General features: G+C 35.4%; 1 protein-coding gene across 1 annotated transcript; it reads left to right on the forward strand.

Moving 5' to 3' along the window:
• Window positions 1-9,727: 9,727 nt before the first annotated feature.
• On the forward strand, window positions 9,728-12,852 carry wor (worniu). Its single transcript, XM_036369300.2, has 2 exons — window positions 9,728-9,979; window positions 10,558-12,852. The coding sequence occupies exons 1-2, from the start codon at window positions 9,877-9,879 to the stop codon at window positions 12,483-12,485; spliced, it is 2,031 nt and encodes a 676-aa protein (XP_036225193.2). The 5' UTR covers window positions 9,728-9,876; the 3' UTR covers window positions 12,486-12,852.
• Window positions 12,853-13,928: the final 1,076 nt, after the last annotated feature.

Genomic DNA, 13,928 nt, shown 5'->3' on the forward strand with positions numbered 1-13,928 from the left:
CGCGCAGCCGCGCCGTGGTGGTGGTGGTGGCATGAAACGTTAGCCAAACTAATTTCATATGCACACCGTTGGTGTTTATTAGTATGTGTTTACCTGGCTGCCTCGCTAATAATTCAATTTAATTTGTTTTATCGACAGTTTAAGCTGCCGTTAGTTGCCGTTACGACATCTTGTTCTCCAACTGCAACATCTAACTCAGCTTCACCTTCATCGTTCCCATCGCAACCTTCGTTTAAGCTAAATTTTAACAGCACAACCCCGACTTGCCTCGGCTACTAGCGTTCAGCTATTTGTTATGCTTTCTGTTGTTGTATCCACTATTTTATTGCTGTAGTGGTTTTTGTTGTTGCAGGAGATTTCCATTGACTTTGAATTATGCAGCCACAAATTGGTCATAATGGGGCAATATGAAAAAAGGCGTTTCATTAGCCACACAGTGACAATAAATTAAATTAGTCGCCGTCAATGCTGTCAACGGGGCAGCGACTGGCGGCGAGCGTCAGCTTCAGCTTCTTGTTCTTTGCCTTGCTAGCGCAGTAGCTGGAGCTTAGCAGTGGTCTGAGAAGCGCTTGTATGTGGTTATTGATCACTAATTAAAATACGATTTAGTCTCTATTTGGTTGGCGCGAGATATTAATCTTTGTTTGGAGCATCTTCAGCGACCAAAGCCACACACAGGCCACAAAGCAGAAAAGGGGACCACACATACAAAGCGTTTTAAAAAATGAATTGCTTATTTGACCGCATAAAATAGCGCGATTAATATTGTAATTTTTGTCGAAATGTTAATATGTGTATCCCGAAATTTCGGGATTTCACTTTGCTGTTTCGGGATTCGAAAAAGATTTAAAAGATCATGTAAAGTGTATCGTATTACCTATATAAGTATTTAGGGAGTACCGCAGTTTCGGGATTTCAATTTAGCGGTTTCGGGATTCGAAGAAAAATAGTGAAACCGAATTTTTATTTGAATAAAATTTTATTAATTTTTTTTCAAAATATGGATATGAGTTTGTATCAGTATGAGTATTTAAGATATGCATCCCGAAACTTGTTTTGTAGTTTGGGAAATGGAAAAAACTTAAATACTAAAATTTATTTGAAAGTAATTGTAGTTTGCATCAAAATCTTATATTAGTAATTAGGGAATACCGAAATTTCGCGGATTTTATTTTCAAGTTTCGGGATTTGAAAGAAAATATTATGAATACTGTGCTTTTATTTAAATAGCATTGTAGTTTTTTTAATCCAAATATAAATATGAGGTTGTATCGAAATATCAATTAGAGTATTCGAGATACACCGAAATTTCTTGATTTCACTTTGCAATTAAGGAACTCGAAAGAAAAAAGGTGTATTCATACTATTCATATATTTAAAAATTTGCGATCGACTAGGCAATTTAGATATTTTTTCGCATACTGACCGGAATTTGCGGTTCACTCAAAATGAAATATTTTTTAAAATTGCATGTCGTTTTGCTTTTTATGCGACGATTTAGTATATGTGACATATTTTAGACTCTTTTAAATAAGTCTCGTAGTAATTTTATATGTATACCATATATTAGTTTGTGTTTTCGACATCGGGTTTCGACCACTTATTCCTTGATTTCAGTAGATTTTTGTATTTAAATATTAACATTTATTATTTTCAAAATATTTGGTTACATCATACAATATTTAAAAATACCGTGATAAATTTATTAAAATATAAAAACTTCAAAATTTGCTTTTAAAAAATTTAATATGCCAAATATCATTGCATTGCTTTGATTATAAGCGCTTATTTAAAGGTAATCGCACAAATATCATATGAACCCGAAATTTCGGCATTCACATCTCTAACGATATATTTTTAATTTTCTCATGATTTCTTTCATAGCAAATGAAATAAATACTCGTAGGAGCTTCTGCTAGCTACTTATAAATTCATATCGCCAAGTTTTGTCGTTCATAACTTAGTTTCAATTTAATTTTCTATATACAAATATGTATGTTTTCATATATATGTATAAACATATAGGTATGTATGTATGTGTTCATAGATATCCACGTATGAATCATGATAATGAATTGTTTATTGGTGTTTTGGGTTTCATGAGAAAAATCGAATTAAAATGGTTTATGAGTTGTCTATGGTTAGTTAGTGAAGAAGTGCAAAGAGTAGGAAAAAAATTATAATAATTTGTCAAAAATATGTGAGAGAAATTGTTAAATAATACAAATATGAAAATTATACATTCAATATGCCACAAACTCCTGTCAATATTGATAGTAAATATATTGTGAATCATAAAGTTTTTACTTCAATAAAGTCATGCAATTTGTTTGCTCACATTTATTCCTACTTTTACTCTTCTTTGCTTGATTCCGGCAAGTTCAAGGTAATTCCCGAATTTTGAACACAAAGTGTGCACTTATGCTTTCTTATCGTTCAACAGCAAGTGTCGCAAGTGTTTTCTGAAGAGAAATCAATAAAGCTTAAACTCAAGTTAAACATCGTTTTTCTGATGGTATTTTCGTTAATGTAAACACACATGAATCGAACCGAAGTGCATGCAGTTTTATGAAATCGAAACCAGGTTCAAAGGCTTCAAGATAAGATTAAATTTGAGCATAATTATAAGCAAATATTGCAGTTCGTAACTTGCAATATTCGCGTCGAATCAAGTCATAAATGAGTCAGTGGATCGATTGTGTTTGCAAAGTGAGGTTTTTAGTATAAAAAGGGAAATGAAGTAACGATTATTACTGTCCATGATGGAATCGGTTTCTAAAGGCCAAAGGTTATTGAGACGCATACAAGGTTATGTATATCAAAACTATCAGGATGAAAAAAGATATTGAAAATTGAGCTATAATGATGAAACTTCCTGTATGTTTACCTTAACACACAAAAAAGTCGTCCAGCGCTAATAGTGGTTCTGACATGAGATCTCTTGAGACAATGGTACTGAAAAGAGATTCGTAGCATCATATTGATTTCAATCAGTCAGACTCTATATAAAATAGGCATTTTTAATGATAAGCATAAGCTTAGCGTAAACTAGTATTATTATATGAATTTAATAGGTTAATGGTTTCGAAACATTTATTATCGATTCTATAACAAAGATTATCGGACATTTGAAAGTCTTTCACGAGATCGAAAAATATTGAAAAGTTATCTCTTGGGTATATTACTAAAGGTTGGTTAGATACAATAGGAATATCTACTCAGGAATTTTTCCTGTTGAGCTATCTACTGGATCTTAGAAGAAAATTAGGGAGATTATTTGCTTGCCAAGCTCCTCATAGTTGAGGATAAATTTAAGGCTGTTGCTACAGCTGATCTATGATGATATCTAGATTTTTATACCTTGCACAGGGTATATTAATGTATCTGTCTGTCGGCTGTATATAAGCCAACTAGTCCCTCAGTTTTTGAGATATCGATCTGAAGTTTTGGAGGCGCTATTTTCGTCACAAGAAACCGCTCACTTGTCGGAATCTTGAATATCAGCACACTATTGGATATAGCTGCTATACAAATTGATCGATACGAATTAAGTCCTTCTATTGAAAACTTATTTATACACACTTAAACTTATATAACACAATCCTCGCTGTGTAAAATTTGCAACAGAATTAGTGGTAAGACTCATTACATATAGCTGCTACGAGAATTGCACTTGTGAAGGGAAAGGATTATAGCGTTGAGCCATCGGCGAAAATGAGCGATTCGGAAAACCTTTAGATGAACTTAGCTCCTTGGCTTGTGCCATTAAATGGGTGTCTAGAAGCATTGTCTATAAGTAAGTGTAGCCAACTACGCATAATCATATCGGTCACGAGATCACTTTACCATTCGATAAAAGAGAAACCGTTATTTATTATAACACAAAAAAGCATACAAATCACACGAGACAATAACAATTATGGAAAAAGTGCGTGTAATTTTTGTAACTCCCCTCTAATGGCGACACATTTATGTGCTTGAGAGAAGAAGCACACCTGCGCCTCTTTTTCGAAAACATTTTTGGCACGTTACAAATTGCTTAGCGTTACAAAATATTCTTAGTGAAATGTGAAATGAAAATGAAATATTGTAAACAACAAAGCAAGCAAGCAACAACCACCCTGCTGCGGAGTTGCAAGGAGTTTCGGGCGCACCGGTTACTTGATTTGGCGCCAAAAAATCACTGTAACGGCCAACATTACCAGCGATCAGTTACTTTCATTCATGCAACACAAGCACACATACGTTTTTCTTTTGCCGCACTTGGGTGACTGCAAAATTTCTTTAAGGTTTCTCAACACACACGTGGACGCGCCGTCTTTTATGTAAAGGCGCAGCAAATCGAGCTCGAGAGCCAAGTCGTGGTGGTGGTGGTGTTTTTGATTCTCACTTGAGGTGGTGCGTCAGCTATTTGCTGGTGGCTGTCTGCCGCTTAATGATCATTATGTTTGCGAGACTTATGCATGTTGGTACGTGCTAAGAAGGCAACAGATGCAGCTGAAGAAATTTTCTATATAAAATGTAGCATGGTAGATCTTTTGAAATGTGGCATAGAAATTGTGAAAGAAAAAGTAAAGTTAATGTATAGTAAATGTGTGCGTGTGTGTGTGTGTGCATTTGCCTATAAGGGTTGCAAAACAATCACAGCTTGCCGATCAAAATCAAAATCCGGCTAGCGAAAAGGGGATGATGACGGCGGAATGCCGCGGTTGCTGCCACAGCGCGTTGCAATATTGCAAGCTGCAGTCTGGCTGCGAAAGGTGGTGGCATGCATGTCCTGTGCCAGTTTGGCAGTTTACTAGTGTGGCGTGCCTGCAGCCGCCCAAATTGAGCGCCAGGTACTTTTGCAAATACCTTCCGCTGTGTGGCACATATAGTTTTGCTCCGCGCCAGGTAAAATGCGTAGGGTTTCATGGATGGTGAATCAAAGGAGCGTTGTGTGATGAATTTGTTTGCAACTGTGTGTATGCATGCATATGTGAAAAATTCAATTTAACCGGCAACGCATGCGTATTGAGCTACTCGCCTCACGTTTGGGGTGGCAGCTGACTGTTTACTTACTATCGTGAAATTTCAAAACATGCTCGTGATATTCGAGCACGCAGCAGTGTGTTAGTATGTGTTGAAAATATTTTTAGTTTTCTGGTTTTTGTTTTTGATTGATTTTTTTTTTGCTGTGGCATGTTTGCGCACCTTGACATTTTTAAACTTGTAGATAATTTCTTGAATTTGTTATTTATTATAACTGCTGCTTGTTTATATTCGGAGATGTGTTGATTATTCGCATTGTATTCTGTGTATTTTACATCTTTTGGTTTAAGAGCGGAAAGTGGTGATCTTGTCTGGTGCTAAAATCATATTTGCAGCTGCAACTTCCTTTTTGCGGGGGACAATGAGAGGCACTGCACTTAACGATGGTTTCATTTGACACGGTCTAATTGATTGCAGGATTGGTGTCGATTCTACATATATTTAATAATAATAATTTTTTGTCAATAGATTTATGCGATCTAGAGATGATTTCAGTGCATTTATTTATGATGGTAATATGTAGACAAAGAATAAATTATAGAAAACTTCTTGAAACATTTTTCGCTTTAGAGATAATGTACTGAACCTTTCTGGCACAAAAGTAATATTAAAATTACATTATTCGCATGTTTATGCTTAGAAGAGCAAGCTCTTACTTTAAACTAAACGGTTTTATAAAATAAAATCTAAGAAACTTATATAAATCTGTAGCTGGTCCCATATAATAATACGAATCACTTCAAAATTTTCACATCTGTACCTTTTTAATACGATTACAGATTCCTCAATCAATCTTTAAAGCGCTGTCTTCAAAATTAAAAGAAATAAAGTTGAGCTGATAAGCAATTTTGCTTTAGATTTTTAATGGTACACCATATCTGAAATAAATAATTTTTTTTTACCAGAAATTACTTTTCTGCAAAACAAATGTCCATATAAAATTTTTGAACTCAGCTAACCTCTATAAGATCATTTTGTTACAGATACTTTTTTCAATGGAGTAATATACTAATGTGTAGTGCGAGAAAAAAACTAACTGGTTTCTTAGAGCAATGCCATATATGAATAGATCTTGCAAAACCAGTATAATCTTCAAATCTAGTATTCCAATAAAAATTATCTTTTAAAAAATACCGGGTCCAATCGGAAAATGTGTGTCCTAAATTTCAAAAAAAAAAAAAAAATGTATTTTTAATTATTTCTGGGTGCTTAATGATTAGAACGTTTTTATTTACATGCACAACTACACAGGGTAACACTCTCTGATGAGTTTCAAGTCCTTCGTTCGGGAAAAAACAAATCTGCCTAAAGTTACTAGTTTTAAGTTTTTCTCAAAGATTTGATGATTCGATTCTAATTAGTAAATGATATTCTACAAATGGAAGCTCTTTTGAATTTACAACTTTATCGAACAGTTTTGGACTTAAAGCCAAATTTTGTGATTCAACAAAAATTTTAATCTGAATTCGGTTACAGTGTTGCAAGTTTGTCGCACCTTAAACCAAGAATAATGAATTTTTCGGAGAATTATATACGACGTATACATAGATTTTTTTTTAGATTTTGTATGAGAAAGTTTACATAGTATACATATTTGGGTCATTCCATGCAAAATTTATGTTCAAAATTTTTCTTCCATGCAAAACATGTTTTTTTGTGTATTTTGAGGCAAAATATTGGATATATTTTTTTTTATTTCGACTCAATGTGAATACTTTCTGAGTTATGAATTTTCAAAAATTCAACACTCAAAAAAACATCTTTGAACATTTGCGTATACGAATGAAAATATTTCATTATAAAAATAACTAGCCGGCCTAGTTTTTATGATTTTTGCTCAGCCTTTCAATAATATATACTCGTATGTTGAATTTATACGATTTTTTTAATATAAAAAAGGCACATTTTTATAAACAAATAATAATATTTTCAATTTGGAACTATTTTTATTCAGTTTTTTTTATTGCTATTGAAAACAATCTATCATCTGTCTACTGAAATACGATCTTTATAGATCGTTTAAATATTTTCTCAAACTTCAAAATCTTTTTAAATCAGAGCTTAGTGCCAGAAATAAAAGTTTTTCAAATCTGATAACGTTTATTAAAAGAAAAAAATATTAGTTATTACTAGGTTTGATACTCTATTGTAATTTAGAAACACATTTTTGAAATTAGTAACAATGGATTCATAAATGTATTGATGAAAAAGTTCTTTGCAATAAATGCAGGAAGAAAGTGAATTTGCCTTTCTGTTTTAACTCTTATTCAACTAGAACAGGATCAGCCAATAAGGCTTCCAAATTCATTATTTCACTACAGGCTGAAAAGTAAGCAATAAGGAAGTAAGTCCGAAACCAATTACAATAACTTTCAAATGTTTCTATGATATGGCATTGCACATGGCTTTGTTGTAGGGTACTACAATATATTTAGGTACAATAATTATGTAAAAATATTTTTCCTAGAATAAGATACATATCTTTTTTAAATTGAAATTTTAACCTAATAAAGTCTTGGATGGCGTTTTTATGGCGTTTTTATACACTAGTACAAGTATACGTATATAAGTGAACTCAAACCTCAAAAATTATTGAAAAGTCTGAAAAACTCAGTTCAAACTTTTCGAAAGTTCTGGAACATCTTAATTCTAATAATGAGAAAACCAATAGCTACCAAAGCATAACAAAATATACTTTCACAGTTCAGCCAAAGAACGAGTACTTTCGTATGTCGCACTCAATCGCATTCGAACTGTTCTAAGCATGTAAAACCTAATAATTTATTTTTGTAACATACTTATATTTGTATGGTAATTACCTATCGACAGACGACCTTTTTAATATACTAATACTTTTATTTTAGATTATACTTGTGAATAGAATATTTTTTCAATATTTAAAACTAGATTTAAGACTAAATTTATTCTAGCATCAAGCATATTAATTGTAAAGCGAACAAGAAGATCTCGTCCAGCTATAGCAGCTATAGTTTGTATATACATATACAATCTTTTCACTATATATGGTATATCAGTAGTATTATACATCTTATGTATTTGAGTCTGCGCAAAATCATATAAAGCTCTCTTTTGCTCGGTGAGCAATATGTAATATTAACAATAGAGCTCTTAGCTAACTGTAACTTTCCAGTGGAGCAGAGGTATAATGAAAACGAAACAGTTTAAAAATTTAATAAAGAGCGCCAACAAATACATTTGCCCCAATAAAGAGCGTCATCTACTGAATGGAGCATATAAATACCTAAACTTTAGTATATATAAAGTCAGCTCTTCGCTTTGTAATATAAAAACAACAGAGAGTAATCAAGTCAGAAAACTCAAGCTAAGCACTCACCTGTACGCTACAAACAACGCTGAGCGAGCGTGATTCAAGCCAGGTGTAGAGCGCAAAGCTCACAGCATAATGAGATGTGTGGGTAAAGTATATAAGCAGCGAAGAGCGCCAACTCCACCCATAAGTGAGCATAATAAAGTGTGAGTGTGAGCGTTGAAGTCTAAATACAACAAAAAGTACTAGTGATCGAGAGCTTATTTTGAAACGGAGACACTTCCAAGCAGCTGCTCACGGCGATCACCGGCCAACGCGTAGCACTATGTTGAGCGTTAGCGATCGGTGATCGTGATGCGTGTGTGTTGTGTTAAAAAACAATAATAACAAAAAGAAATCACGACAAATAAAAGCAAACAAAAAAAAAGACAAAAGCACCGCTATTAGCGGCTAGCTGCGGTGTTGTTGCAGAAATGGCAATCATTGGACACAGTCATTGTGTGAGCGATCGCTACACGAAATTACAGAGCGCAACGATCGCTAATACGTTTGCTTATCGACTTTTGCGCCTACTTTGCGTTGTTTTGTTGTGCTTTCCTTGCTCTCCACCACTGCCCCAGCCGCAGCAACCTACCTACTTATGGCTTAATGTAGTCTGCATATGCATCTGTCTGTCTGTCAGACTGTGCGAATGCGCCTCGCAATGTACCATAGTTAGTATGTGTATTTATAATCAATGTGGCATGGCGTGGCGCATGTGGCACGTGCTGTAAATTCAGCATCCACTCACGCATACACATCACAAGCCGAGGCGCACATCTGTTCGGCACTACGTTGCTGGTGGATGCTGTACGTTATTGTTGATGGTGGTTGTTGTTGATAGCGTGCGGCTGCTGGCTGCTGCTGGCTGACTCAGGCGATCGTGCGCCTTAATGATCATTAACACATATCGACTAATGTAGGCTACAATCATAATGATTTTGTTGTAGACCTGAGTTAGTGGTTGATTTTGGGATATTGAAAAGATTACTTCCCCTTGTTGTTGGCAGTCGCATGGGGATCAACGGACGATCGGAAGTAGGTACCGTGCTACAGTTGTACCTATGTATGTATGTAGTGGTTTACAAATATCCTTGTAGTACGTGCTATGCTGAGAGGGGTGAATTCGCTGGTGCTGGCGATCATACCGCACCAGATTGCTTGCCATTAACCAGGGGGTTGGTTATTTGAAATATTTTCAAGCGTCTGACATTGACTTGGTATAAAACTTAAAGTGATCGTGTTTCATTGCATCATTCGTAAACGAAACTGCAGACGTGACGTGCGGATGGTTCACAGAAAAATTAGTGACTAGTTTCAAAAAATATCTATAAAACTACATGCGAATTGAAAGTTGTTTGTGAAAAAAGAAAAAGTGATGCTTGAGATGCTTGAGTGATTTAATATAAGCGCAAATTGTTTGACAATATTTATTGAAACAAAAAAAAAAAGAATATTCATGCCGCGTTCCTGGTGAACAAAAGTGCTCTGTGATTTGTGCCTTTACAACAGTTGTCATGGATAAAGTCAACTATAGAAAATGTCCGCTCAAGAAGCGTCCCATAATGATATTGGAACAGGAGGAACAACAGTCAGAACGCATGGATTGCTTGGATCAAGGTAAGTATCTTTTAGATCTAGGTTAGCCAAATTGAGAATACTACTCTAGAGTTGTACTTTCTAGAACTCTGACGCAGAGTTTTTTAGTTTTACAACTTTAAGAGTTTCCTCGAAAAAGAAACCACAAAATGTTTATTGAGAAATTAAAATTCAACAAAAATGCCGCAAAGCTCAGTGAAAACTAAAAATTTATTGCCTCAGAGTTATTAACACTAATTAAATCTGAAAGCTGAAAGTTAACTTAAAATGTATTTAAGATTTTTAAGATTAGTTAAGCTACAAAGCTCAACGCAAATTGAAAATTAATTGCCTAAGAACTAATCGCCTTAATTTAGATTATACCGATTAATCTTTTTACGGTTTAGTCAAGTAATTATATTGATTAAATCGACATTAAATATCAAAGATTTATTATAAGACTAAAATAAATCGCACTCCTGCATTGCAACTAAAAGCAGATTAATTAAAAACTAATTATAATGTGTTCATGAAGTTTAAATTGATTGCGTTAACTAACTAAATTTGGATATAGATTAAATTGTGTGAAATTTTAAACAAATACTTTTTTCGGTTTTCAGACGAAGGACCCGTTGATCTCAGTCTCGCCGCTGGCGCAGCGCCAATGCATCAACCAATTTCTTCACCACCACCAACGCCTGCGCCCTCCGCCTACGCTGCGACTTATCAATTTGGTCAAGACAATGCTGAACAACGCACAGCGCTACCCACACCGCCACCGTCAGAAAAATCTGTCGGTGTTTTTACACAAAGTAAAGAGGAGCTGGCGCGACGCATCTGGGAGGAAACGCGTGAGATTGCGCGTGCATTTCCCGATGTCTTCACGCGTGAGGAGATTGCACGTAGTCTAGCACGCTTGGGTTATGGTGATTTTCCACTGCCACCTGAAGATGAAGTGTGCGGTAAGGAGGAAGCGGAGTCGAGACCAGAGCCACAACGACAACAGCAATATGATGGCATAACACCACCGCCACCAACAGTGAATGCGGAATTTGCGGCGCTTGAAATAAAGCAGGAGATAATTGAAGTTGATAATTATGTGCCGATAGCCGGACTTCGAAACTACAACAACAATTTATTTAAAAGCATTGCTGAGTATGAAGACTGCATACAACCGCAAGCTTATGGCATGCAAGCGCAGCAGATGCTGCCACAATTACAGCAGCCGCAACAGCACATAGCAGCGACGCCACAGTCAATGCAGCAGGTGCCACAAGCAGAGAACTGCTACTATCAAGCAGAACGGCGCGATTATGAGCCACAGGATTTGAGTGTGAAGAATGATTTGCCGGCCCGGCGCGTGCTTTGTGAGAATATCAATCTGCACAATGTTGCGCGTGCGCTGCTAAGTATGCAGCAAATTAGCACTAATAACAATAACAATAATGCAGTGCATGCACCCAGCATGCTTGAGGATCGTCGCACAACCGAGTCACCAAATGCAAACACGCTTAAGATCAAGACCAACAACGATCTCTACTATCAGTGCCAGCAATGCAACAAATGCTACTCCACCTACGCCGGCCTGGTGAAGCATCAACAAACGCACGCGTATGAGAGCACCGAATACAAAATCATACGCAGCGTGAATAATGCCGAAGCGCCAGGCGCGCTCGAAGCAGCTGGTGAATTCTCCAGTGATAAGGCTGCAGCGCTTATACATTCCTCCAGCGTCGCATCAGCGCAGTCGGCACAAAAGCCTGTCGGTGTGCCGCGCTACCATTGCAAAGATTGCGGCAAGTCATACTCCACATACTCGGGCTTGAGTAAGCATCAGCAGTTTCATTGTCCCGCCGCCGAGGGCAATCAAGTGAAAAAGGTTTTCAATTGCAAGAATTGCGACAAGACCTACGTCTCACTGGGCGCACTCAAAATGCACATACGCACACACACGCTGCCCTGCAAGTGTCCCATCTGCGGCAAAGCCTTCTCACGTCCCTGGCTGCTGCAGGGTCACATACGCACACACACAGGCGAAAAACCATTCAGCTGCCAGCACTGCAATCGCGCCTTTGCCGATCGTTCGAATTTGCGCGCACACATGCAAACCCATTCGGATGTGAAGAAGTATTCATGCCCTTCGTGTACGAAGTCATTCTCGCGCATCTCCCTATTGGGTAAGCACTTGCAGGGCGGCTGCCAGCAATCGCCGCACTCAGCATCGCCAACATCGTCCACCGAAAATTTGACAGCTTACGCCGCGTCGGCTGCATCAGCTGGGCACATCGGTGAGGGTGGCTTCAGCCAGCAGCAGCTGCAACAGCATATGCAACGGCTGCAACAAGGCGCCTACAATGATGAGAATATGCCAGCCGAACGCCAGCAGCCTACCGCTTACTATTACGCCGACAGCTTGGGTAGCAGTGGTGACGATCAGGAAGAGTTGGAGGAAATGCATTACAGCAGCACGACGCCACCGATTCAGTCCGCGCAACCTCAACAACAGCAACCAATGGCGCTAATGGCGGCGCAAGCCGGTGAATACTGAGTGGTGTTGTCTTGTTGTAGGTTCGTGTAGCCGAAAAGTCTATTTAAGTATTGAAAAAGGATACTCATAATTTAGTTTTTAGTTTTTAAGCTAGTTTTTAAGATTTCAAGCAGGTTAGGAACTCAGGAATTAATATTTAAGTTTATGGGGAATACCAAAAAATTTGCAACAGTGCCAAAAATTAGCGGTAGGGTATGACACGATCGCATGCTAGTGTAGGTAGGTATTTATTTATTTATTTCTAATATTATAACTTATTTAAAAAATATTTATTTTACTAAATAAAATAGTTTAATTAATTTATTTGTATATTTATTTATCAGCATAATTTATTTATTGTATATATTTATATGGAATTTAAACGACATCGAAACACATTCGCGACATCTAGCGGTATTTATAATCGTAACTATTGTATTTATTGCAGCCAAAAATATTTTCAACCAAAAATAATAAAAATATCTATATTAATATAATTTATTTGATTAGTTAATTTATAAAAAAATATTATGTAATTTATATTTTATATTTTCCACACTAATTTAATTGTTTTTACCTTAATTTTTATATTTATAATAAATTATTATATTTTAAGGCAACTAAAATCGCTCGCTTAAAAACGGGTATTATTTCAGACAGTTGTCTAGTCAGTCACTTAGATGTATTTTAGGTCTTATATCTAATATATTAGTATATAAATATTTATTTTAATTTTTTCCTTTTTTTATTCTATAAATATGGGTATTGGAGCTTCACATATATACTAGTATTTATGATAAAACGGACAAACGATCAAACAGTGAATTCATTAGTGTCATATTAGTAAGTCCGAAGCTTAGAAAAGCAATGGAAGTTAGTAAAATGAATTCAAAATTATTAGCATAAATTCAGAAAGCTATTTAAAGAACTAAAAAGCAAAAAATTAGCAGTTAAATTAGCTTAAAATATTTGAAAAAATATTTGAGTTTCGAATACAGGTACAAAAAAAACAAAAAGAAATTAAATTTAGAAATAAAAAATATTGAGCGTTGAATAAAAAAAATAAAAGAAGTTATTTTCGTTATATTAGTGAAAATAAATTTTCATAGAAGTGCTAAAAAAAAATATAAAAAGTCCATTTACTATTTTAAGATTGATAATAACAGCATTTCAAATGAATTTAATTTTACTGAATATGACATCTCTTGTTTGTTGTTGTTATTAATAATTTATTTGTTGTTATATCTACACCACTTTTATATACAACCACATTTGATAATATAAAACCCGTATATACCTTGTATTATAATGTTCTCATAAAAATGTATTTTTATGTTACTCAACATATTATTTATAGTTACATATCAAAAGAAAAATAGTAATAATAATAACTTATATAGTATCTCATTAAAACATAGATTTATCTAAATGTATGTATATGTAATGTAAATTTCAAAAGAAAAG

The sequence above is a fragment of the Bactrocera oleae genome, chromosome 3 (assembly GCF_042242935.1).
Source record: "Bactrocera oleae isolate idBacOlea1 chromosome 3, idBacOlea1, whole genome shotgun sequence".
Lineage (NCBI taxonomy): Eukaryota > Metazoa > Arthropoda > Insecta > Diptera > Tephritidae > Bactrocera > Bactrocera oleae.

Excerpts from the sequence above, each read along its gene's own strand:
- wor (XM_036369300.2), top strand. The coding sequence starts at position 9,877 with ATGGATAAAGTCAACTATAGAAAATGTCCGCTCAAGAAGCGTCCCATA. Across the intron at positions 9,980-10,557 it reads CATGGATTGCTTGGATCAAG|ACGAAGGACCCGTTGATCTC; the intron begins GTAAGTATCTTT and ends TTCGGTTTTCAG.